At 44.3% G+C, this 26,150-nt stretch overlaps 1 protein-coding gene across 2 annotated transcripts in view; it reads right to left on the bottom strand.

The window, feature by feature from the left end:
• Positions 1 to 26,150, bottom strand: part of LOC112247479 (synapsin-2) — a 215,159-nt gene that overhangs the window by 153,187 nt on the left and 35,822 nt on the right. For both annotated transcript variants that reach the window (XM_042329630.1, XM_042329621.1), the window contains exon 2: positions 16,722 to 16,779. In XM_042329630.1, coding sequence (XP_042185564.1) covers positions 16,722 to 16,779 — 58 coding nt within the window. The remainder of the gene's footprint in view (positions 1 to 16,721; positions 16,780 to 26,150) is intronic.

Below are 26,150 nucleotides of genomic sequence, written 5' to 3' on the forward strand. Positions count from 1 at the left end.
ACAATACCAAATATTTTCGGTCTCATGAGGTGGAATAGGTTTTGTTGTGCCAGCTTCACAAGTGTTATAGTGTGCTTGGACCATGTTCGTTTGTTGGTGATGTAGGCACCAAGGAACTTGAAGCTCTCAACCTGCTCCACTGCATGATAATGGGGGCGTGCTCGGTCCTCTTTTTCCTGTAGTCCATAATCATCTCCTTTGTCTTGATCATGTTGAGGGAGAGGTTGTTGTCCTTGCACCACATGGCCAGGTCTCTGACTTCCTCCCTATAGGCTGTGTCGACCTTGTCGGTGATCAGGCCTACCACTGTTGTGTCATCTGCAAATTTAATGATGGTGTTGGAGTCATGCCTGGCCATGCAGTCATGACTGAATAGGGAGTACAGGAGGGGGCTTTGCACGCACCCCCGAGGGGCCACTGTGTTGAGGATCAGCATGGCGGATGTGTTGCTACCTACCCTTACCACCTGGGGGGTGGCCCGTCAGGAAGTCCAGGATCCAGTTGCAGAGGGAGGTGTTGACCCAGGGTCCATAGCTTATTGATGAGCTTCGAGGGCACTATGGTGTTGAACGCTGACCTGTAGTCAATGAATAGCATTCTCACATAGGTTTTCCTTTTCTCCAGGTGAAAAGATTTGGCATGGGTCCACAGATTCTCAAAAGGTTTTACAGCTGCACCATCACGATCATCCTGACGTTTGGTATGGCAACTGCACGGCCTCCGACCGCAAGGCACTACATAGGGTAATGCGTACGGCCCAGTACATCACTGGGGCCAAGCTTCCTGCTGTCTGTACCATGCGGTGTCAGAGGAAGGCCCTAAAAATGGTCAGAGACTCATGCCACCCTAGTCATAGACTGTTCTCTCTGCTACTGCATGGCAAGCGGTACCGGAGCGCTAAGTCTAGGTCTAAGAGGCTTCTAAACAACTTATGCCCCCAAGCCATAAGACTCCTGAACAGCTAAAGTGTGCTTCGGAGCTCTGCGAGATTTCTGGGATTTTCTGAAATAACACACACTCACTAAACCCTCCGTAAATAAGTCAGCTTTTAACATAAAGACTTAAAACTCAAAATTCTATAATTGCCTACCCCAGGGAGGATGTGTTCACTTTCAGCTTCCTGTGTAAACCGGAAGTGCCTTAAAATGGTGTCATAGGTGCTGTTTTGAAGGGTTAAAAAGGTCCGATCTTTTCAAAACTTCATATGTGTGATTAGGCAACCCCCATGAACTCCTAAGTCAGTCATTTCTCCCAACAGATGTCAAAGAAAAGCTCTCTCTCACACACACACACACACACACACACACACACACACACACACACACACACACACACACACACACACACACACATACACACACACACAGCAAGGATGGAGTGGCAAAGTGCAGTGCTTAAAGACACAGAGAACAGGCAATGGCATTACCATAATCTCTAGGCCGTGCCGAGTTCAACAAGATATCCCGCTTGACCGTAGCTCGCTGGGTCTAAGCGCAGCGAACACGAGAATAGTGGGCCAAAAATTTAAACCCTAAATGCACCTGCATTTGCAATATGATTCAATAGTGAAAAAAACATCACCAAATGGACATGATGAAATCAACACAACGAGCGATGAAGAGGAACAACTATCACTTCCCGGCCATCCTGTGTTCATCAGGCCAGTCAATTTTGCATTTTGGCAGGATTTTTGAGCATGACAAATTCGTGATGGTAAATGCCCATTGAAACATATTGCAAATGCCCGTGCATTTGCAATATGATTCAACAGTGAAAAAAACATCACCAAATGGACATGATGAAATCAACACAACGTGCAATGGAGAGGAACCACTATCACTGCCCAGCCATCCCAAGTTCATCAGGCCAGTCAATTTTGCATTTCTGCAGTATTTTTGAGCATGTCTAATTTGTTATGGTACATGGCAAATGGACATAACATCCTGATTTGGCATTTTCAAATCTTTCATATTGCATTTGGACATTTCTTATGGCATTTGGCCCAAAAAAAGTGACTTTGACTTTTGACTTCCTATGAAGTCATATTGCAAATGGACAAAACGTTTTTTAATTTTTTTTATTTCACCTTTATTTAACCAGGTAGGCTAGTTGAGAACAAGTTCTCATTTGCAACTGCGACCTGGCCAAGATAAAGCATAGCAGTGTGAACAAACAACACAGAGTTACACATGGAGTAAACAATTAACATGTCAATAACACAGTAGAAAAAAAGGGAGTCAAAATACATTGTGTGCAAAAGGCATGAGGAGGTAGGCAAATAATTACAATATTGCAGATTAACACTGGAGTGATAAATGATCAGATGGTCATGTATAGGTAGAGATATTGGTGTGCAAAAGAGCAGAAAAGCAAATAAATAAAAACAGTATGGGGATGAGGTAGGTAAAAATGGGTGGGCTATTTACCGATAGACTATGTACAGCTGCAGCGATTGGTTAGCTGCTCAGATAGCAGATGTTTGAAGTTGGTGAGGGAGATAAAAGTCTCCAACTTCAGCGATTTTTGCAATTCGTTCCAGTCACAGGTAGCAGAGAACTGGAATGAAAAGCAGCCAAATGAGGTGTTGGCTTTAGGGATGATCAGTGAGATACACCTGCTGGAGTGCGTGCTACGGGTGGGTGTTGCCATCGTGACCAGTGAACTGAGATAAGGCGGAGATTTACCTAGCATAGACTTGTAGATGACCTGGAGCCAGTGGGTCTGGTGACGAATATGTAGCGAGGGCCAGCCGACTAGAGCATACAGGTCGCAGTGGTGGGTGGTATAAGGTGCTTTAGTGACAAAACGGATGGCACTGTGATAAACTGCATCCAGTTTGCTGAGTAGAGTGTTGGAAGCAATTTTGTAGATGACATCGCCGAAGTCGAGGATCGGTAGGATAGTCAGTTTTACTAGGGTAAGTTTGGCGGCATGAGTGAAGGAGGCTTTGTTGCGGAATAGAAAGCCGATTCTAGATTTGATTTTAGATTGGAGATGTTTGATATGAGTCTGGAAGGAGAGTTAACAGTCTAGCCAGACACCTAGGTACTTATAGATGTCCACATATTCTAGGTCGGAACCATCCAGGGTGGTGATGCTAGTCAGGCGTGCGGGTGCAGGCAGCGAACGGTTGAAAAGCATGCATTTGGTTTTACTAGCGTTTAAGAGCAGTTGGAGGCCACGGAAGGAGTGTTGTATGGCATTGAAGCTCGTTTGGAGGTTAGATAGCACAGTTTAGATAGCACAGAAGTATATAGAATGGTGTCGTCTGCGTAGAGGTGGATCAGGGAATCGCCCGCAGCAAGAGCAACATCATTGATATATACAGAGAAAAGAGTCGGCCTGAGAATTGAACCCTGTGGCACCCCAATAGAGACTGCCAGAGGACCGGACAGCATGCCCTCCGATTTGACACACTGAACTCTGTCTGCAAAGTAGTTGGTGAACCAGGCAAGGCAGTCATCAGAAAAACCAAGGCTACTGAGTCTGCCGATAAGAATATGGTGATTGACAGAGTCGAAAGCCTTAGCAAGGTCGATGAAGACGGCTGCACAGTACTGTCTTTTATCGATGGCGGTTATGATATCGTTTAGTACCTTGAGCGTGGCTGAGGTGCACCCGTGACCGGCTCGGAAACCAGATTGCACAGCGGAGAAGGTACGGTGGGATTCGAGATGGTCAGTGACCTGTTTGTTGACTTGGCTTTCGAAGACCTTAGATAGGCAGGGCAGGATGGATATAGGTCTGTAACAGTTTGGGTCCAGGGTGTCTCCCCCTTTGAAGAGGGGGATGACTGCGGCAGCTTTCCAATCCTTGGGGATCTCAGACGATATGAAAGAGAGGTTGAACAGGCTTGTAATAGGGGTTGCGACAATGGCGGCAGATAGTTTCAGAAATAGAGGGTCCAGATTGTCAAGCCCAGCTGATTTGTACGGGTACAGGTTTTGCAGCTCTTTCAGAACATCTGCTATCTGGATTTGGGTAAAGGGAAACCTGGAGAGGCTTGGGCGAGTAGCTGCAGGGGGGCGGAGCTGTTGGCCGAGGTTGGAGTAGCCGGGCGGAAGGCATGGCCAGCCGTTGAGAAATGCTTGTTGAAGTTTTCAATATTCATGGATTTATCAGTGGTGACCGTGTTACCTAGCCTCAGTGCAGTGGGCAGCTGGGAGGAGGTGCTCTTGTTCTCCATGGACTTCACAGTGTCCCAGAACTTTTTGGAGTTAGAGCTACAGGATGCAAATTTCTGCCTGAAGAAGCTGGCCTTAGCTTTCCTGACTGACTGCATGTATTGGTTCCTGACTTCCCTGAACAGTTGCATATCGCGGGGACTATTCGATGCTATTGCAGTCCGCCACAGGATGTTTTTGTGCTGGTCAAGGGCAGTCAGGTCTGGAGTGAACCAAGGGCTATATTTGTTCTTAGCTCTGCATTTTTTGAACGGAGCATGCTTATCTAAAATGGTGAGGAAGTTACTTTTAAAGAATGACCAGGCATCCTCAACTGACGGGATGAGGTCAATGTCTTTCCAGGATACCCGGGCCAGGTCGATTAGAAAGGCCTGCTCACAGAAGTGTTTCAGGGAGCGTTTGACAGTGATGAGGGGTGGTCGTTTGACTGCGGCTCCGTAGCGGATACAGGCAATGAGGCAGTGATCGCTGAGATCTTGGTTGAAGACAGCGGAGGTGTATTTGGAGGGCCAGTTGGTCAGGATGATGTCTATGAGGGTGCCCTTGTTTACAAATTTAGGGTTGTACCTGGTGGGTTCCTTGATGATTTGTGTGAGATTGAGGGCATCTAGCTTAGATTGTAGGACTGCCGGGGTGTTAAGCATATCCCAGTTTAGGTCACCTAACAGAACAAACTCTGAAGCTAGATGGGGGGCGATCAATTCACAAATGGTGTCCAGGGCACAGCTGGGAGCTGAGGGGGGTCGGTAGCAGGCGGCAACAGTGAGAGACTTATTTCTGGAGACAGTAATTTTCAAAATTAGTAGTTCGAACTGTTTGGGTATGGACCTGGAAAGTATGACATTACTTTGCAAGCTATCTCTGCAGTAGACTGCAACTCCTCCCCCTTTGGCAGTTCTATCCTGACGGAAAAAGTTATAGTTGGGTATGGAAATCTCAGAATTTTTGGTGGCCTTCCTGAGCCAGGATTCAGACACGGCAAGGACATCAGGCTTAGCAGAGTGTGCTAAAGCAGTGAGTAAAACAAACTTAGGGAGGAGGCTTCTGATGTTGACATGCATGAAACCAAGGCTTTTTCGATCACAGAAGTCAACAAATGAGGGTGCCTGGGGACATGCAGGGCCTGGGTTTACCTCCACATCACCCGCGGAACAGAGGAGGAGTAGTATGAAGGTGCGGCTAAAGGCTATCAAAACTGGTCGCCTAGAGCGTTGGGGACAGAGAATAAAAGGAGCAGATTTCTGGGCATGGAATAATATATTCAGGGCATAATGCGCAGACAAGGGTATGGTGGGGTGCGGGTACAGCGGAGGTAAGCCCAGGCACTGGGTGATGATGAGAGAGGTTGTATCTCTGGACATGCTGGTTGTAATGGGTGAGGTCCCGCATGTGTGGGAGGTGGGACAAAGGAGGTATCAGGGGTATGAAGAGTGGAACTAGGGGCTCCATTGTAAACTAAAACAATGATAACTAACCTGAACAACAGTATACAAGGCATATTGACATTTGAGAGACATACAGCGAGGCATACAGTAATCACAGGTGTTGAATTGGGAGAGCTAGCTGAAACAGTAGCTAAAACAGTAGGTGAGACAACAACAGCTAATCAGCTAGCACAACAACAGCAGGTAAAATGGCGTTGACTAGGCAGGGAGGGTCGGATTAACTACACACAGAGCCTGAGTGCGGCTGGGGCCGACAGATAAAACATAAACAAGAAGAATGGAGTACCGTGATTAATGGACAGTCCAGCATGCATCAGCTATGTAGCCAAGTGATCAGTGTCCAGGGGGCAGCGGTGGATGGGGCAGGGAAGCTAGACTGGTGAGTATTATCCAGGTTAAAAAAACTGGCTGGCTGTGCAGAAGGTAAAAGCCGCTAGCAGTGGCTAACAATGACTAAATAGCTTGTAGCTAGTTAGCTGGTTAGCTTCTGGAGGTTCTTGAATGTGTTCTAAAAAATGTAAAATAATAGCGATTCCGTATCACATTGGGTGAGGCAGGTTACCGGAAGGTATAATCGAATTAAAATCGACAAGAGATTGAAAGTAAATATGGGTCCAGTGAGTGGTTGGGACATGGCGATTCAGACGGTTAGCAGGCCTGTGCTAACAAGCTAACAGTTAGTAGGCCGGGGCTAAACAAGGTAGCAGTTAGCGGACCGGGGCTAAACAAGCTAGCAGTTAGCAGGCCGAATTAGCAAGCAAGGAGATAGCAAGGGCTAGAAAGTTAGCCTTTGGGGGACGTCGCGATGGGGTGAGTCTGTTTATGCCTCTTCATGCGGTGACATCGATAGACCGGTCGTGGGGCCGGATATTGTAGCCCAGGAGTATGCTTCGGTGGTAGCACAGGAGCTCTGGCCGGGCTAGCTTCAAGCTAAGTGGATGGAAACGCTAGCCAGGAGTAATCATCCGGGGTTGCAGTTAGCTAGTTGTGAAGATCCAGCTGAAAATGTTCCGTTTGCGGTGGGAATCCGGGGATAAAAAATAATAGGTCCGTTATGATCTGGTTAGAGTCGCGTTGTTCGAACTGGCGAGAGCTTTCCGAGCTAAAGGTTAGCTGATGACCGGTTAGCTGATGACCGCTAGTAATGGTTTGCTGACTGATAGCTGGTAGTTAGCTGGCTAGCTTCAGTTGAGGGTTTCCGGATCCGAAGTAAATATAAATACTTTAGAAAAAAAAGCAGATCCGCGCTACATTGGGTGAGGTGGGTTACAGGAGAGTATTTAGAAGTTGAGGTTTAGCAAAATGTTTTAAAAGATATGCGAAGAAAAATATGTTTAAAAAAATGATATATACAAGGGACACGACACGACAAGACGTCTGACTGCTACATATGCCTTATGCACAAGTAAAAAAGAAAATATGATAATAAAGTTGACAAAGTATGTTCTACAGTTCTTACACATGATTAATTGACAAAAATTCTAAAGAATTTCGAAAAACGGTCCAGAAAGCACTTTAAAGGGGTGATATGTTTTTGAAAAAAAGTTCACATTTTTGACTTTTGACTTCCTATGAAATCATATTGCAAATGGACAAAACATATGCCTTATGCACAAGTAAAAAAAGTTTTAAAAATCTGATGATAAAATTGGACAAAAGTATATTCATACAGTTCTTACACATGTGTAATTGACAAAAAAAATTGAAAGAATTTCGAAAAACGGTCCAGAAAGCACTTTTTTAAGGGGGTGATAAGTTTTTGAATTGACTTTTGGATGTTGACTTGTGCTACATTTGCAATATGAAAAACCACGGTGGAGCGCACTCGCCACCTGTTGGATTTTTAAAGTGTTACACCTGGCATTTGCCATATGGCATTTGCAATCAACTTTGAACGAAACGACGCCAAATTGAGTGGTATTGGACACGGTGTATATGGTTTGTCCAGTGCCAATGACTTCCTATTCATTTTTGTCCATTTCACGGGGGTGTTCCCTTTCTGTATAAAGCCCCGCTATTGTTATTTACTGCTGCTCTTTAATTTGTTGTAATTCTTATCTCTTACTTTTTGTTTAGGTATTTTCTTAAAACTGCATTGTTGGTTAAGGGCCTGTAAGTAAGCATTTCACTGCAAGGTCTGTAAGGACCTGTTGTATTCGGTGCATGTGACAAAGAACATTTGATTTGAATGGTCTTGGTCATGACCAAGAACCCGATGGTCACTCTGTGAGAGCTCCAGAGCTCCTCTGTCGAGATGGGAGAAACTTCCAGAAGGACATCCATCTCTGCAGCACTCCACCAATCAGGCCTTTATGGTAGAGTAATCAGACGGAAGCCACTTCTCAGTTAAAGGCACATTATAGTCCGTTTGGAGTTTTCCAAAAGGCCCCTATGTGCCTCCCGAGTGGCGCAGTGGTCTAAAGGCACTGCATCGCAGTGCTAGCTGTGCCTCTAGAGATCCTGGTTTGAGTCCAGGCTCTGTCATAGCCGGCCGCGACTGGGAGACCAATGGGATGGCGCACAATTGTCCCGGCGTCGCCCAGGTTAGGGGAGTGTTTGGCCGGCAGGGATGTCCTTGTCCCATTGCGCACCAGTGACTCCTGTGGTGGGCTGGGCGCAATGCACGCTGACATGGTCACCAGGTGTACAGTGTTTCCTCTGACATATTGGTGCGGCTGGCTCCTGGGTTAAGCAGGCATTGTGTCAAGAAGCAATGCACCTTGGCTGGGTTGTGTTTCGGAGGACACATGGCCCTCTACCTTCATCTCTCCCGAGTCCATACGGGAGTTGCAGCACTGCCACAAGACTGTAACTACCAATTGGATACCACAAAATTGGGGAGAAAAAGGGTGTTAAAATAAAATAATAATGCAATTATTATTTTTTTTTTTACATTGGCAAGGATTTTCTCATCAACATTCAATATGGAAATGGGCCTATAGGAAGAAAGCTCTTCCGGGTCTTTGTTTTCTTCGTGTATTAACGTAATTGAGGTAGACTGAAGAGTCAGAGGTCAAGATTGCCGAGGAGTGAGAATACATTCTGGTTAGTAATGGGACAGGGCAGTTAACTTTTTAAGGCTAGGGGGCAGTATTCGGAAGTTTGGATGACTGAGGTGTCCAAAGTAAACTGCCTGTTACTCAGGGCCAGAAGCTAGGATATGCATATGCATGGTAGTATCGGATAGAAAACACTCTAAAGTTTTGTCAACTGTTAAAATAATGTCTGTGAGTATAACAGAACTGATTTGTCAGGCAAAACCCAGAGGACAATCCATCCAGGATTTTTTTTGAGGTCATTGGAGTTTTCAATGCTTATCTATGGGAAAGTCTAATAATTAAGACCCAGATTGCAGTTCCTATGGCTTCCACTAGATGTCAACAGCCTTTAGAAATTGTTTCATGCTTGTTTTTTGAAAAATGAAGAAGTATTCATATTCTTTCGAAGTATCCCTAAGAAAGACTCGCGTGAATGAGTGCGCACTCGTTCTTTTTCTCCGGTATTGAACACTGTATATTCCGTCTTAAATTATATTGATTATTTATATATTGGGTACCTAAGGTTGGATTAGAAACGTCGTTTGAATTGTTTGGATGAAGTTTACAGGTCACTTTTTAGAGTCCTTTGTAGGCATGTTGGGCGAGTTGGAATAGGTGGATTTCTGAATCAAATGCACCAAATAAACTGACATTTTTGGGATATAAAGGACTTTATCAAACAAAACGACCATTCATTGTGTAACTGGGACCCTTTGGATTGTAAAAAGATGAAGATCTTAAAAGGTATGTGATTTCTTTTATCGCTATTTTTGAGTTTTGTGCAGGTTATGAATTCATGTTAATGCAGGAAGTGGGTGAGGCGCTGTCCTCAGACGATCAAATGCTCTGCTTTTGCCGTAAAGCCTGTTGTAAATCAGACAAAGCGGTTCGATTACCAAGATTTTAAGCTAATGAATGGTGTATAACACTTGTATTTTTATGAATGTTTAATATTACTACTTTTGTATTTTGAATTTCGCGCCCTGCAATTTCACTGCATTTTGTCGAGGTGGGACGTTAGTGTCCCAATGATACGAAAGAAGTTAAACACTTTAAATATTTCTGGGGAACCCCATCTGGCCCTAAAGCTTTTCCAGAGGCTAATTCATCGATTAATCGTGCAACTTCCATACTAGTTATTGGCATGTTCAGGATTGAGCTGTCATGCTCCGAGACCTGACAAAGTTTTAAGCCACCAATATATTTATTTGCGAGGTAGTTATGGTTTGCGAATTCTGAAGAGTATAGTAGTTTTTAGAACTGAGTAAACGTACTGTTAATCTCAATAGAGACAAAACATAGTTTGCCTGATGCATCTTTAACTCATGCAACAGACATTGACAGTATGTGATTAATAAGGCATTCTCTGGTGATTTCCCATAACATAGATGGATTAGTGTTGTCATTGTCCGTAATCCGTCATTGTTATTCTCTGGTGGATGGATTAATGTTGTCATTGTCATTCTCTGGTGGTTTCCCATAACATAGATGGATTTCTGTTGTCATTGTCATTCTTTGGTGGTTTCCCATAACATAGATGGATTAGTATGCTCTCACGGAAGTCTGGGTCAGACAGCATCTTTATGCGTGCTCTCACGGAAGTTTGGGTCAGACAGGATTTTTACGTATGCTCTCACGGAAGTCTGGGTCAGACAGGATAACGTGATCACAGCACTAGTTTGCTCTTTGGGAAGTTGTCTTCTTAATTAAAGAACAACTCCATAGAAATTAATGCATGATCAGAAATATGGATTGAACCTATTGTACATCTCCTGACTAGACTAACAAAGTGTAAATAGAAATAAGTCTAACCCCGAATATGAACCATGATGGTTAGAGAACAATGAGAAAGTAGTCTAACCTCCAATATGAACCATGAGGGTAAGTCTTTGGTTGCGGGATGTGCTATAGGCCAAATGTTAACCAGCCCTTTTTCATCAATCATTTTGCGCAAAGCTTGAGAGCATTTAGCTAATGATTTAGCTCTTGGTGACTTATCAAGATTCACTATCTTGTTCATCCTGCGTAGGTCGTATTTGTGCTTTTTAAATGTACTATTTTCCCCGGTCACCTTGCCGTGTTTATAAGCAGCATCTCTCTCCTTCAGTTTCCCTACAAGTCTGCCATCAATTCATGTTTTTTGATTCGGTTAAGTCATCTATGCATTTTTTGATGAGTCCGGTGATTGAGTCGGCATACTCATTGATTTTAATCCCCAGAGGCGACCCGGAACGTATTCCAATCTACTGAGTCAAAACAGTCTTGGAGCATGGAATCTGATTGGCCATACCCACGCTGTACAGATCTGACCACTGAACTTCCTTCTTGAGTCTTTGTTTGTAGGTGGGGAGAAGCAAAATGGAGTGGTGGTCAGATTAGCTGAAAGGAGGGCAAGAAAGGGCCTCATACCCATGATGAAAAGGTGTGTGGCAGTGGTTAAGTGTCGCATTTACATTGGGAAAGGCAATGTGTTGATAATAATTCGGGAGCACGGACCTCAAATTACCCGCGCAACAATAAAATTGCCTCCAGGTATGCGGTTTAGGGTCCAATGTAGATCTTTGAGAGTATGTTTGGTGTCGGCTTGGGGCGGGATGGACACAGCCATGGCGATAAGCCCTGAGAACTCTCTCGGAAGGTAAAAAGGGTGACATTTCATTACCAAGTATTCCAAGTCTGGAGAGCAGAAGCTCGCAAGTTCTTGTATGTTTTCCCTGTAACACCATATTTTGTTGGTCATAAAGCAGAGTCCACCACCTTTGTTCTTTCCAGAGAGAGTCTGCTTCCTATCCACTCAAAAAACTGTCAAATCCGCTGGTTGTAAATAATCTGTTTGGATGATGGAGAGCCAAGTCTCATAAAAACAGAGTATATTGCAGAATCTGATGTCTCTCTGGATGGAAATCCTAGCTCTGAGTTTATTAATTAATGATTGAACATTGGCTAGTAGTATTCTGGGAAATGGAGGACGGGTCGCTCTACATCTTATTCTCACTATCCAAGATGGAGTAGCAGTGAAGACACGTTTTGTTTGTCCTCTCGTGTACTTTTGTATTTTTCGTATTTTTTGTATATATATTTACATTTTATTTTCAATCTCTTTTCGATTTTTAATTTGATTATACCTTCCGGTAACGTGCCTCACCCAATGTGATACGAAATCGCTATTATTTTTAATTTTAGAACACATTCTAAAATGTTTTTACCTTCTGCACAGCCAGCCAGTTTTTTTTTAGCCTGGATAACTCTCTCCACAACTCTCCATTCCTGACGTAATCCCTGGACCACTACTTCTGATCTTCACAGCTAGCTTGCAAGCAGTACCGAAGCTATCCCCATACATGGCTAGAGCCCAATACTCCACCGGATCCTTGCTGTGAACTTGGCTACATAGCTGATGCCTGCTGGACACTGTGATCACTTGACTACATAGCTGATGCCTGCTGGACTGTCCATTAATCACGGTACTCCATTCTGTTTGTTTATGTTTTTATCTGTCGGCCCCAGCCGCTCTCAGGCTCTGTGTGTAGTTAATCCGACCCTCTCTGCCTAGTCAATGCCATTATACCTGCTGTTGTTGTGCTAGCTGATTAGCTGTTGTTGTCTCACCTGCTGTTTTAGCTAGCTCTCCCAATCAACACCTGCGATTACTGTATGCCTCGCTGTATGTCTCTCTCAAATGTCAATATGCCTTGTATACTGTTGTTCAGGTTAGTTATCATTGTTTTAGTTTACAATGGAGCCCCTAGTTCCACTCTTCATACCTCTGATACCTCCTTTGTCCCACCTCCCACACATGCAGTGACCTCACCCATTACAACCAGCATGTCCAGAGATCCAACCTCTCTTATCATCACCCAGTGCCTGGGCTTACCTTCGCTGTACACGCACCACACCATAGCCCTGTCTGCGCATTATGCCCTGAATATATTCTACCATGCCCAGAAATCTGCTCCTTTTATTCTCTGTCTCCAACGCTCTAGGCGACCAGTTTTGATAGCCATTAGCCGCACCCTAAAACTACTCCTCCACTGTTCCACGGGTGATGTGGATGTAAACCCAGGCCCTGCATGTCCCCAGGCACCCTCATTTGTTGACTTCTGTGATCAAAAAAGCCTTGGTTTCATGCATGTCAACATCAGAAGCCTCCTCCCTAAGTTTGTTTTACTCACTGCTTTAGCACACTCTGCTAAGCCTGATGTCCTTGCCGTGTCTGAATCCTGGCTTAGGAAGGCCACCAAAAAATCTGAGATTTCCATACCCAACTATAACATTTTCCGTCAAGATAGAACTGCCAAAGGGGGAGGAGTTGCAGTCTACTGCAGAGATAGCCTGCAAAGTAATGTCATACTTTCCAGGTCCATACCCAAACAGTTCGAACTACTAATTTTAAAAATTACTCTCTCCAGAAATAAGTCTCTCATTGTTGCCGCCTGCTACCAATCCCCCTCAGCTCCCAGCTGTGCCCTGGACACCATTTGTGAATTGATCGCCCCCCATCTAGATTCAGAGTTTGTTCTGTTAGGTGACCGAAACTGGGATATGCTTAACACCCCGGCAGTCCTACAATCTAAGCTAGATGCCCTCAATCTCACACAAATCATCAAGTAACAGACCAGGTACAACCCTAAATCTGTAAACAAGGGCACCCTCATAGACGTCATCCTGACCAACTGGCCCTCCAAATACACCTCCGCTGTCTTCAACCAGGATCTCAGCGATCACTGCCTCATTGCCTGTATCCGCTACCGATCCGTAGTCAAACAACCACCCCTCATCACTGTCAAACGCTCCCTAAAACACTTCTGCGAGCAGGCCTTTCTAATCGACCTGGCCCAGGTATCCTGGAAGGACATTGACCTCATCCCGTCAGTTGAGGATGCCTGGTCATTCTTTAAAAGTAACGTCCTCACCATTTTTGATTAGCATGCCCCGTTCAAAAAATGCAGAACTAAGAACAGATATAGCCCTTGGTTCACTCCAGACCTGACTGCACTCGACTAGCACAAAACATACTGTGGCGGACTGCAATAGCATCGAATAGTCCCCGCAATATGCAACTGTTCAGGGAAGTCAGGAACCAATACACGTAGACAGTCAGGAAAGCCAAGGCCAGCTTCTTCAGGCAGAAATCCTGTATCCTGTAGCTCTAACCCCAAAAAGTTCTGGGACACTGTAAAGTCCATGGAGAACAAGAGCACCTCCTCCCAGCTGCCCACTGCACTGAGGCTAGGTAACACGGTCACCACTGATAAATCCATGATTATCGAAAACTGCAACAAGCATTTCTCAACGGCTGGCCATGCCTTCCTCCTGGCTACTCCAACCTCGGCCAACAGCTCCGCCCCCCCGCAGCTACTCGCCCAATACTCTCCAGGTTCTCCTTTACCCAAATCCAGATAGCAGATGTTCTGAAAGATCTGCAAAACCTGGACCCATACAAATCAGCTGGGCTTGACAATCTGGACCGTCTATTTCTGAAACTATCCGCCGCCATTGTCGCAACTCCTATTACCAGCCTGTTCAACCTCTCTTTCATATCGTCTGAGATTCCCAAGGATTGGAAAGCTGCCACAGTCATCCCCCTCTTCAAAGGGGGAGACACCCTGGACCCAAACTGTTGCAGACCTATATCCATCCTGCCCTGCCTATCTAAGGTTTTCAAAAGCCAACTCAACAAACAGGTCACTGACCATCTCGAATCCCACCGTACCTTCTCCGCTGTGCAATGTGGTTCCCGAGCCGGTCACGGGTGCATCTCAGCCACGCTCAAGGTACTAAACGATATCATAACTGCCATCGATAATAGACAGTACTGTGCAGCCGTCTTCATCGACCTGGCCAAGGCTTTCGACTCTGTCAATCACCATATTCTTATCGGCAGACTCAGTAGCCTCGGTTTTTCTGATGACTGCCTTGCCTAGTTCACCAACTACTTTGCAGACAGAGTTCAGTGTGTCAAATCGGAGGGCATGTTGTCCGGTCCTCTGGCAGTCTCTATGGGGGTGCCACAGGGTTAAATTCTCGGGCCGACTCTTTTCTTTGTATATATCAATGATGTTGCTCTTGCTGCGGGCGATTCCCTGATCCACATCTACGCAGACGACACCATTCTGTATACTTCCAGCCCTTCCTTGGACACTGTGCTATCTAACCTCCAAACGAGCTTCAACGCCATACAACACTCCTTCCGTGGCCTCCAACTGCTCTTAAACGCTAGTAAAACGTAATGCATGCTTTTCAACCATTCGCTGCCTGCACCCGCACGCCCGACTAGCATCACCACCCTGGATGGTTCCGACCTAGAATATGTGGACATCTATAAGTACCTAGGTGTCTGGCTAGACTGTTAACTCTCCTTCCAGACTCATATCAAACATCTCCAATCTAAAATCAAATCTAGAGTCGGCTTTCTATTCCGCAACAAAGCCTCCTTCACTCACGCTGCCAAACTTACCCTAGTAAAACTGACTATCCTACCGATCCTCGACTTCGGCGATGTCATCTACAAAATAGCTTCCAATACTCTACTCAGCAAACTGGATGCAGTTTATCACAGTTCCATCCGTTTTGTTACTAAAGCACCTTATACCACCCACCACTGCGACCTGTATGCTCTAGTCGGCTGGCCCTCGCTACATACTGGGCGCCAGACCCACTGGCTCCAGGTCATCTACAAGTCCATGCTAGGTAAAGCTCCGCCTTATCTCAGTTCACTGGTCACGATGGCAACACCCACCCGTAGCACGCGCTCCAGCAGGTGTATCTCACTGATCATCCCTAAAGCCAACACCTCATTTGGCCGCCTTTCGTTCCAGTTCTCTGCTGCCTGTGACTGGAACGAATTGCAAAAATCGCTGAAGTTGGAGACTTTTATCTCCCTCACCAACTTCAAACATCTGCTATCTGAGCAGCTAACCGATTGCTGCAGCTGTACATAGTCTATCGGTAAATAGCCCACCCAATTTACCTACCTCATCCCCATACCGTTTATATTTATTTACTTTTCTGCTCTTTTGCACACCAGTATATCTACCTGTACATGACCATCTGATCATTTATCACTCCAATGTTAATCTGCAAAATTGTAATTATTATCCTACCTCCTCATGCCTTTTGCACACAATGTATATAGACTCTCTTTAAAAAAAAATGTATACTGTGTTATTGACTTGTTAATTGTTTACTCCATGTGTAACACTGTGTTGTCTGTTCACACTGCTATGCTTTATCTTGGCCAGGTCGCAGTTGTAAATGAGAACTTGTTCTCAACTAGCCTACCTGGTTAAATAAAGGTGAAATAAAAAATTATTTTCCAGCATAATTTGCAAATAAATTCATTAAAAATCCTACAATGTGATTTTCTGGATTTTTTCTCTCTCATTTTGTCTGTCATAGTTGAAGTGTACCTGTGATGAAAATTACAGGCCTCTCTCATCTTTTTAAGTGGGAGATCTTGCACAATTGGTGGCTGACTAAATACTTTTTTGCCCCACTGTATTTGTGGTATGATTGCTACTTAGCCTATTGCAGATCTGGACAAACGATCTACCTACCATTATTGTCACTATGACTATATTGACCTGCGGCATAGTTGGTGTGCTGAAAAATGTAGTGCATTAGGGAAGATGAGGAAACTTGGCTAGGATGTAAAAAATTATAAAGTATAACCTGCAAAAGAGTGAATGTAGACCGGGGAAAATTTGCATTACCTTCCCCGCTGCCCATTAATAACAAACCACACAACCCTCCCCAAAGCAAAAAACCCTAACCTTCTTGGTACATCCTCTAACCCTAACCCTCTGGGTACAGGACGGTAAACAGGAAGACAACTATTGAAATGGTTCTAGAATGCACTTTGGTTCAGATTGCAAAAGTTTGCCAACACGACAAATGAAGTACATACTTTTCAGTAGACAACCCCGTTCCCGTGTTCTTTGTGGTTGTGCCAGTTGTAAACATTGTGGTGCTAACTGATAAATATAATAATAATGGTACAAAATAACTGATGATGAATTAATTCAAATTACTGGAGTGTGTGTGATTGTACACACCTGTTCCACTTTGATGTCATAGTCTCCTTGGATCTTCTTCCCTCTGAACAGTCTGGACCTGAGAGACAGAGATATACAGTATTTGAAATAAGAGACAGAGACATAGTCACTGGTCAAATAACCATATTGCTTGGATAGATAGGTCCTCTAACCCTACCCTCTGGGTACAGGACAGTAAACAGGAAGACAACTACTGAAATGGTTCTGGGGTGCACTTCTGTTCAGATTGCATAAGCGTGGCAATACAGCAAATGAAGTAAATACTTTTCAGTACACAACCCCTTCCCCATGTTATTTTTGTTGTGCCAATTGTACACATTGTGGCGCTAACTGATAAATATTACAATTACTATTGTTCACATAATATGAAAGGGATGAGATTACTATAGCGTCATACTATACTACCGAAACCCATGCAGTGCAGGACTGTTATGTATCACAACCCAGGACATTAGCAGAAATGGGCTAACCTTTTTGCATTGGCTACTAACCTGTATCCAGGCACCACTATACTACCCAGTAATCTGTTAGCAGCAGAGCAGCTGTGGAGGACGATCAGTCACTCACTGCAGCATCCAGCCTAAACCTCATTGTCTCTGGAAATGTTCCTTCAACAGAGCAGAGATTAGTTCACACACCCACACATCTAAAGGTACACTACATGCCCAAAATGATGTTGACACCCCTTGAAAATAGTGGGTTTGGCAATTTCAGCCACACCCGTTGCTGGCAGGTATATGAAATCGCGCACAAAGCCATGCAATCTCCATAAGACATTGTCAGTAGAATTTCCCATACTGAAGCGCTCAGTGACTTTCAACGTGGCATAGGATACCTTTCAAATGTATGCCATATTTGAGCTGCACTGGTCAACTGTAAGTGATATCATTGTGAAGTGGAAACGTCTAGGAGCAACAACGGCTCAGCCGTGAAGTGGTAGGCCACACAAGCTCACAAAACGGGACCGCTGAGTGCTGAAGCTTGTGAAAATTGTCTGTCCTCGGTAGCAACAGTCACTACTGAGGTCCAAACTGCCTCTGGAAGCAACATCAGCACAAACACTGTTCATGGGGAGCTTCATGAAATGGGTTTCCATGGCTGAGCAGGGGAACACTAGCCTGCGATTGCAATTCCAAGCGTTAGCTGGAGTGGTGTAAAGCTCACCGTCATTAAACTCAGCAGTGGAAACGCGTTCTCTGGAGTAAGGAATCACGCTTCACCATCTGGCAGTCCAATGGACAAATCTGAGTTTGGCAGATGCCAGGAGAACGCTATCTGTCCGAATGCATATTGCCAATTGTAAAGTTTGGTGGAGGAGGAATAATGGTCAGGGGCTGTTTTTCATTATTCAGACTAGGCCCCTTAGTTCCAGTGTAGGGAAATCTTAACTCTACAGCATACAATGACATTCTAGATGATTCTGTGCTCCCAACTTTGTGGCAAAAGTTTGGGGAAGGCCATTTCCTGTTTCAGCATGACAATGCCCCATGCACAAAGTGAGGTCCATACAGAAAGGGTTTGTCGAGATCGGTGTGGAAGAACTTGACTGGCCTGCACAGAGCCCTGACCTCAACCCCATTGAACACCTTTGGGATGAATTGTAAAGCCGACTGCAAGCCAGGCCTAATCGCACAACATCAGTGCTCGACCTCACTAATTCTCTTGTGGCTGAATGGAAGCAAGTCCCTGCTGCAATGTTCAAACATCTAGTGGAAAGCTTTCCCAGAAGAGTGGAGGCTGCTATGGCACCAAAGGGGGGACCAACTCCATATGAATGCCCATGACTTTGGAATGAGATGTTCAACATCTCAGACCGAGAAGGAGACTCTTGTTCCGCTAGCGGAACACCTCGCCAACAGCCAATGAAATTGCAGGGCGCCAAATACAAATCAACAGAAATCTCATAAATCAAATCTCTAGGCACCATTTAGGCACCATTTTAAAGATAAAATTCTCGTTAATCCAGCCACAGTGTCTGATTTCAAAAATGCTTTACAGCGAAAGCTCCACAAACGATTATGTTAGGTCACCACCAACTCACAGAAAAACACAGCTATTTTTCAAGCCAAAGAGAGGAGTCACAAAAAGCACAAATAGAGATAAAATTAATCACTAACCTTTGATGATCAGATGACACTCATAGGACTTCATGTTACACAATACATGTATGTTTTGTTCGGTAAAGTTCATATTTATATCAAAAAGTCTTATTTTACATTGGCGTGTTACGTTCAGTAGTTCCAAAACATGCAGTGATATTGCAGAGAGCCACATGAATTCACAGAAATACTCATTATAAATGTCGATGAAAATAAAAATTTTAGACATGGAAATATAGATACACTTCTCCTTAATGCAACCGCTGTGTCAGATTTCAAAAAAACTTTACGGAAAAAGCATAATGTGAGGACAGCACTCAGAGCCCAAACCAGCCAGAGAAATATCTGCCATGTTGCGCAGTCAACATTATTCATAAATAGTATTAGAAATATTCCCTTACATTTGATGATCTTCATCAGAATGCACTCCCAGGAATTGCAGTTCCACAATAAATGCTTGTTTTGTTCGATAATGTCCATCATTTATGTCCATTTATGTCCAATAGCTTCTTTTGTTAGGGCTTTTGGTAAACATATCCAAATCTGCGATCTGGTCCATTCGGAAGAAACGTTTAAAAACTTATATTACAGGTTGAAGAAACTTGTCAAACTAAGTATAGAATCAATCTTTAGGTTGTTTTTATCATAAAAGTTCAATATTGTTCCAACCTGAGAATTCCATTGTCTGTAGAAAAGCAATGGAACGACAGCTACCTCTCAAGTGAAAGTGCGTGACTGAGAACGAGGCTGTAGGCAGACCACTGACTCAAAGAGCTCCCATCCGGTCCCACATCACAGTAGAGGCCTGAAACAACCTTGTAAAGACGGTTGACATCTAGTGGAAGCCTTAGGAAGTGCAACATAACCAATATCCCACTGTGTATTCAATAGGGGTGAGTTCAAAAACTACAAACCTCAGATTTCCCACTTCCTGTTTGGATTTATCTCAAGTTTTTGCCTGCCATATGAGTTCTCTTATACTCACAGACATCAAAACTTCAGAGTGTTTTCTATGCAATACTAATAATAATATGCATATATTAGCATCTGGGACTGAGTAGGAGGCAGTTAACTCTGGGCATGCTATTCATCCAAAAGTGAAAATGCTGCCCTCTAAAATGCTGCCCCCCCCCCTAATATTCACATGGAAAAGTCCACAGACCCACTCCAAAAGGCTTTCGGAGCCATCATCGACTCAGTGGGTTTTGTCCAACATGTCTCTGGACCCACTCACTGTCACAGTCATACGCTGGACCTAGTTTTGTCCCATGGAATAAATGTGGTGGATCTTAATGTTTTTCCTCATAATCCTGGACTATCGGACCACCATTTTATTACGTTTGCAATTGCAACAAATAATCTGCTCAGACCCCAACCAAGGAACATCAAAAGTCGTGCTATAAATTCACAGACAATACAAAGATTCCTTGATGCCCTTCCAGACTCCCTCTGCCTACCCAAGGACGCCAGAGGACAAAAATCAGTTAACCACCTAACTGAGGATCTCAATTTAACCTTGCGCAATAACCTAGATGCAGTTGCACCCCTAAAAACTAAAAAAAAAGCTCATAAGAAACTAGCTCCCTGGTACACAGAAAATACCCGAGCTCTGAAGCAAGCTTCCAGAAAATTGGAACGGAAATGGCGCCATACCAAACTGGAAGTCTTCCGACTAGCTTGGAAAGACAGTACCGTGCAGTACCGAAGAGCCCTTACTGCTGCTCGATCATCCTATTTTTCTAACTTAATTGAGGAAAATAAGAACAATCCGAAATTCCTTTTTGATACTGTCGCAAAGCTAACTAAAAAGCAGCATTCCCCAAGAGAGGATGACTTTCACTTTAGCAGTGATAAATTCATGAACTTCTTTGAGGAAAAGATTATGATTATTAGAAAGCAAATTACGGACTCCTCTTTAAACCTGCGTATTCCTCCAAACCTCAGTTGTCCTGAGTCTGCACAACTCTGCCAGGACCTAGGATCAAGAGAGACGCTCAAGTGTTTTAGTACTATATCTCTTGACACAATGATGAAAATAATCATGGCCTCTAAACCTTCAAGCTGCATACTGGACCCTATTCCAACTAAACTACTGAAAGAGCTGCTTCCTGTGCTTGGCCCTCCTATGTTGAACATAATAAACGGCTCTCTATCCACTGGATGTGTACCAAACTCACTAAAAGTGGCAGTAATAAAGCCTCTCTTGAAAAAGCCAAACCTTGACCCAGAAAATATAAAAAACTATCGGCCTATATCGAATCTTCCATTCCTCTCAAAAATTTTAGAGAAGGCTGTTGCTCAGCAACTCACTGCCTTCCTGAAGACAAACAATGTATACGAAATGCTTCAGTCTGGTTTTAGACCCCATCATAGCACTGAGATGGCACTTGTGAAGGTGGTAAATGACATTTTAATGGCATCGGACCGAGGCTCTGCATCTGTCCTCGTGCTCCTAGACCTTAGTGCCGCTTTTGATACCATCGATCACCACATTCTTTTGGAGAGATTGGAAACCCAAATTGGTCTACACGGACATGTTCTGGCCTGGTTTAGATCTTATCTGTCGGAAAGATATCAGTTTGTCTCTGTGAATGGTTTGTCCTCTGACAAATCAACTGTAAATTTCGGTGTTCCTCAAGGTTCCGTTTTAGGACCACTATTGTTCTCACTATATATTTTACCTCTTGGGGATGTTATTCGAAAACATAATGTAAACTTTCACTGCTATGCGGATGACACTCAGCTGTACATTTCAATGAAACATGGTGAAGCCCCAAAATTGCCCTCGCTAGAAGCATGTGTTTCAGACATAAGGAAGTGGATGGCTGCAAACTTTCTACTATTAAACTCGGACAAAACAGAGATGCTTGTTCTAGGTCCCAAGAAACAAAGAGATCTTCTGTTGAATCTGACAATTAATCTTAATGGTTGTACAGTCGTCTCAAATAAAACTGTGAAGGACCTCGGCGTTACTCTGGACCCTGATCTCTCTTTTGAAGAACATATCAAGACCATTTCAAGGACATCTTTTTTCCATCTACGTAACATTGCAAAAATCAGAAACTTTCTGTCCAAAAATGATGCAGAAAATTAATCCATGCTTTTGTCACTTCTAGGTTAGACTACTGCAATGCTCTATTTTCCGGCTACCCGGATAAAGCACTAAATAAACTTCAGTTAGTGCTAAATACGGCTGCTAGAATCCTGACTAGAACCAAAAAATGTGATCATATTACTCCAGTGCTAGCCTCTCTACACTGGCTTCCTGTCAAAGCAAGGGCTGATTTCAAGGTTTTACTGCTAACCTACAAAGCATTACATGGGCTTGCTCCTACCTATCTCTCTGATTTGGTCCTGCCGTACATACCTACACGTACGCTACGGTCACAAGACGCAGGCCTCCTAATTGTCCCTAGAATTTCTAAGCAAACAGCTGGAGGCAGGGCTTTCTCCTATAGAGCTCCATTTTTATGGAACGGTCTGCCTACCCATGTCAGAGACGCAAACTCGGTCTCAACCTTTAAGTCTTTACTGAAGACTCATCTCTTCAGTGGGTCATATGATTGAGTGTAGTCTGGCCCAGGAGTGGGAAGGTGAACGGAAAGGCTCTGGAGCAACGAACCGCCCTTGCTGTCTCTGCCTGGCCGGTTCCCCTCATCCACTGGGATTCTCTGCCTCTAACCCTATTACAGGGGCTGGGTCACTGGCTTACTGGGGCTCTCTCATGCCGTCCCTGGAGGGGGTGCGTCACCTGAGTGGGTTGATTCACTGTTGTGGTCATCCTGTCTGGGTTGGCGCCCCCCCCTTGGGTTGTGCCGTGGCGGAGATCTTTGTGGGCTATACTCAGCCTTGTCTCAGGATGGTAAGTTGGTGGTTGAAGATATTCCTCTAGTGGTGTGGGGGCTGTGCTTTGGCAAAGTGGGTGGGGTTATATCCTTCCTGTTTGGCCCTGTCCGGGAGTGACCTCGGATGGGGCCACAGTGTCTCCTGACCCCTCCTGTCTCAGCCTCCAGTATTTATGCTGCAGTAGTTTATGTGTCGGGGGGCTGGGGTCAGTTTGTTATATCTGGAGTACTTCTCCTGTCCTATTCGGTGTCCTGTGTGAATCTAAGTGTGCGTTCTCTAATTCTCTCCTTCTCTCTTTCTTTCTCTCTCTCGGAGGACCTGAGCCCTAGGACCTGAGCTCCAGGACTACCTGACATGATGACTCCTTGCTGTCCCCAGTCCACCTGGCCATGCTGCTGTTCCAGTTTCAACTGACCTGAGCCCTAGGACCATGCCCCAGGACTACCTGACATGATGACTCCTTGCTGTCCCCAGTCCACCTGGCCATGCTGCTGCTCTAGTTTCAACTTCCACCTGACTGTGCTGCTGCTCCAGTTTCAACTGTTCTGCCTTATTATTATTCGACCATGCTGGTCATTTATGAACATTTGAACATCTTGGCCATGTTCTGTTATAATCTCCACCCGGCACAGCCAGAAGAGGACTGGCCACCCCACATAGCCTGGTTCCTCTCTAGGTTTCTTCCTAGGTTTTGGCCTTTCTAGGGAGTTTTTCCTAGCCACCGTGCTTCTACACCTGCATTGCTTGCTGTTTGGGGTTTTAGGCTGGGTTTCTGTACAGCACTTTGAGATATCAGCTGATGTACGAAGGGCTATATAAATAAATTTGATTTGATTTGATTTTGATTTAGGGTGTTCCTCTCTACAGCCAATGAACTAAACAAGTTTTTCATCCACTTTGAAACAGTGGTTGCCTCCGCTTCCCTGGCCTGTCTGGAGGAGGATGTCATGGCAACCAAGAGCACGCTTGTCATCGATGAGGAAGTCGTACAACGAGTGTTCAAAAGCACTGGAGCACAAAAGAGCCCGGGGTCTGATAACATAAGTGGTCATGTCTTGAAACACTGTTCCACTCAGCTGAGCGATGTCTTCTGCTCTCTTTCAGCGTTCCCTGAATACATTGGAAATTCCATCTTTTTGGAAAAAAATATATTGTTGTACCTGTCCCAAAAACCTCTCATCCATCTGCATCAAATGACTACAGACCTGTCGCTCTGACCTCTCTCTTGATTAAATCTATTGAAAAGATCAAGGCATACATTATCAACACTACCAGTCACCTTCTTGACCCCTTTATTTTGCATACCGGTCAGAGAGAGGAACAGATAATGTCATCCTTTCGCTCTTACATCTGGTGTACATGCATTTGGAGGGTAGTAAAACCCATTTTCGGATAATGTTTGCAGATTTCTCCTCAGCATTTAATACAATCAATCCGTTGGCCCTCCCGGACAGACTTCGGACTTGATGCTTATCAAATGGATCACCAACTTCCTAACTGATAGATCTCAGCAGGTACGAGTTGGCAACACACTCTCTGAGGTGTGCACAGCTTCAGTTGGAACCCCACAGGGCAGTGTTCTTTTACCAGTACAATACATACTGTATATAGACAGCTGCCGGAGACAGTTCCCAGGGCTCCACCTGATCAAATACGCTGACCGTACAGCTTAGGTCAGTCTTCTCGAAGGGGATGAGATGGAGCCCGGACCGGCTCTGAATGATTTTACTGTCTGGTGTGAGTCATCCCATCTACAATGAAATACATCAAAAACAAAGGATCTGGTAATTGACTTTGGAAGGAACACTACCATGCACACACCATCACTGATAAAAGGTGAGCCCATTGAAATAGTGGAGGAGTACAAATACTTTGGGCTAGTCATCGACAAGCAGCTGTCCTTGTACTGACGATATTTTTAAGAAAGGCCAACAGAGACTGTATTTACTACTTTAATGATGATTTAACTATCATGGTTCTCTTTTAAAAAATAATTAATTGAGAGCATTCTGTCCTACTGCTTGACCTGCTGGTTTGGGAATATCAAGGTTCCACAGAAAAATAGGTTGGGCAAGATTGTCAGTGTCACGTGTGCTTCCTCCAGCCTCTAGGTCACCAGACTTCTCATTATGGTGCACAGCTGTCACCATCTTTATGCACACCTGAGTGTCATCAGACTCACCTGGACTCCATCACTTCCCTGATTATCTTCCCTATATATATACAGTGTGGAGAACAAGTATTTGACACACTGTCGATTTTGCAGGTTTTCCTACTTACAAAGCATGTAGAGGTCTGTAATTTTTATTATAGGAAAACTTCAACTGTGAGAGACGGAATCTAAAACAAAAATCCAGAAAATCACATTGTATGATTTTGAAGTAATTCATTTGCATAAATATTATTTTGTTGTGCCTGACTCTCTAGTTAATTACATTTACATGATTAGCTCAATCAGGTGATATTAATTACGGATAAATTATTTTATCGAATAGCATGTCATATCACATAATCCGGCATAGCCAAAAACACGACACTGCACTTAGCACTTGTACTATGAAACTGCACTTGCGAAATCAAATCAAATTTTATTTGTCACATACACATGGTTAGCAGATGTTAATGCGAGTGTAGCGAAATGCTTGTGCTTCTAGTTCCGACAATGCAGTAATAACCAACAAGTAATCTAACTAACAATTCCAAAACTACTGTCTTATACACAGTGTAAGGGGATAAAGAATATGTACATAAGGATATATGAATGAGTGATGGTACAGAGCAGCATAGGCAAGATACAGTAGCTGATATCGAGTACAGTATATACATATGAGATGAGTATGTAAACAAAGTGGCATAGTTAAAGTGGCTAGTGATACATGTATTACATAAGGATGCAGTCGATGATATAGAGTACAGTATATACGTACGCATATGAGATGAATAATGTAGGGTAAGTAACATTATATAAGGTAGCATTGTTTATATATTTACATCATTTCCCATCAATTCCCATTATTAAAGTGGCTGGAGTTGAGTCAGTGTCAACGTCAGTGTGTTGGCAGCAGCCACTCAATGTTAGTGGTGGCTGTTTAACAGTCTGATGGCCTTGAGATAGAAGCTGTTTTTCAGTCTCTCGGTCCCAGCTTTGATGCACCTGTACTGACCTCGCCTTCTGGATGATAGCGGGGTGAACAGGCAGTGGCTCGGGTGGTTGATGTCCTTGATGATCTTTATGGCCTTCCTGTAACATCGGGTGGTGTAGGTGTCCTGGAGGGCAGGTAGTTTGCCCCCAGTGATGCGTTGTGCAGACCTCACTACCCTCTGGAGAGCCTTACGGTTGAGGGCGGAGCAGTTGCCGTACCAGGCGGTGATACAGCCCGCCAGGATGCTCTCGATTGTGCATCTGTAGAAGTTTGTGAGCGCTTTTGGTGACAAGCCGAATTTCTTCAGCCTCCTGAGGTTGAAGAGGCGCTACTGCGCCTTC

This window comes from Oncorhynchus tshawytscha, linkage group LG02 (assembly GCF_018296145.1).
Source record: "Oncorhynchus tshawytscha isolate Ot180627B linkage group LG02, Otsh_v2.0, whole genome shotgun sequence".
NCBI classification, from domain to species: Eukaryota; Metazoa; Chordata; class Actinopteri; order Salmoniformes; family Salmonidae; genus Oncorhynchus; species Oncorhynchus tshawytscha.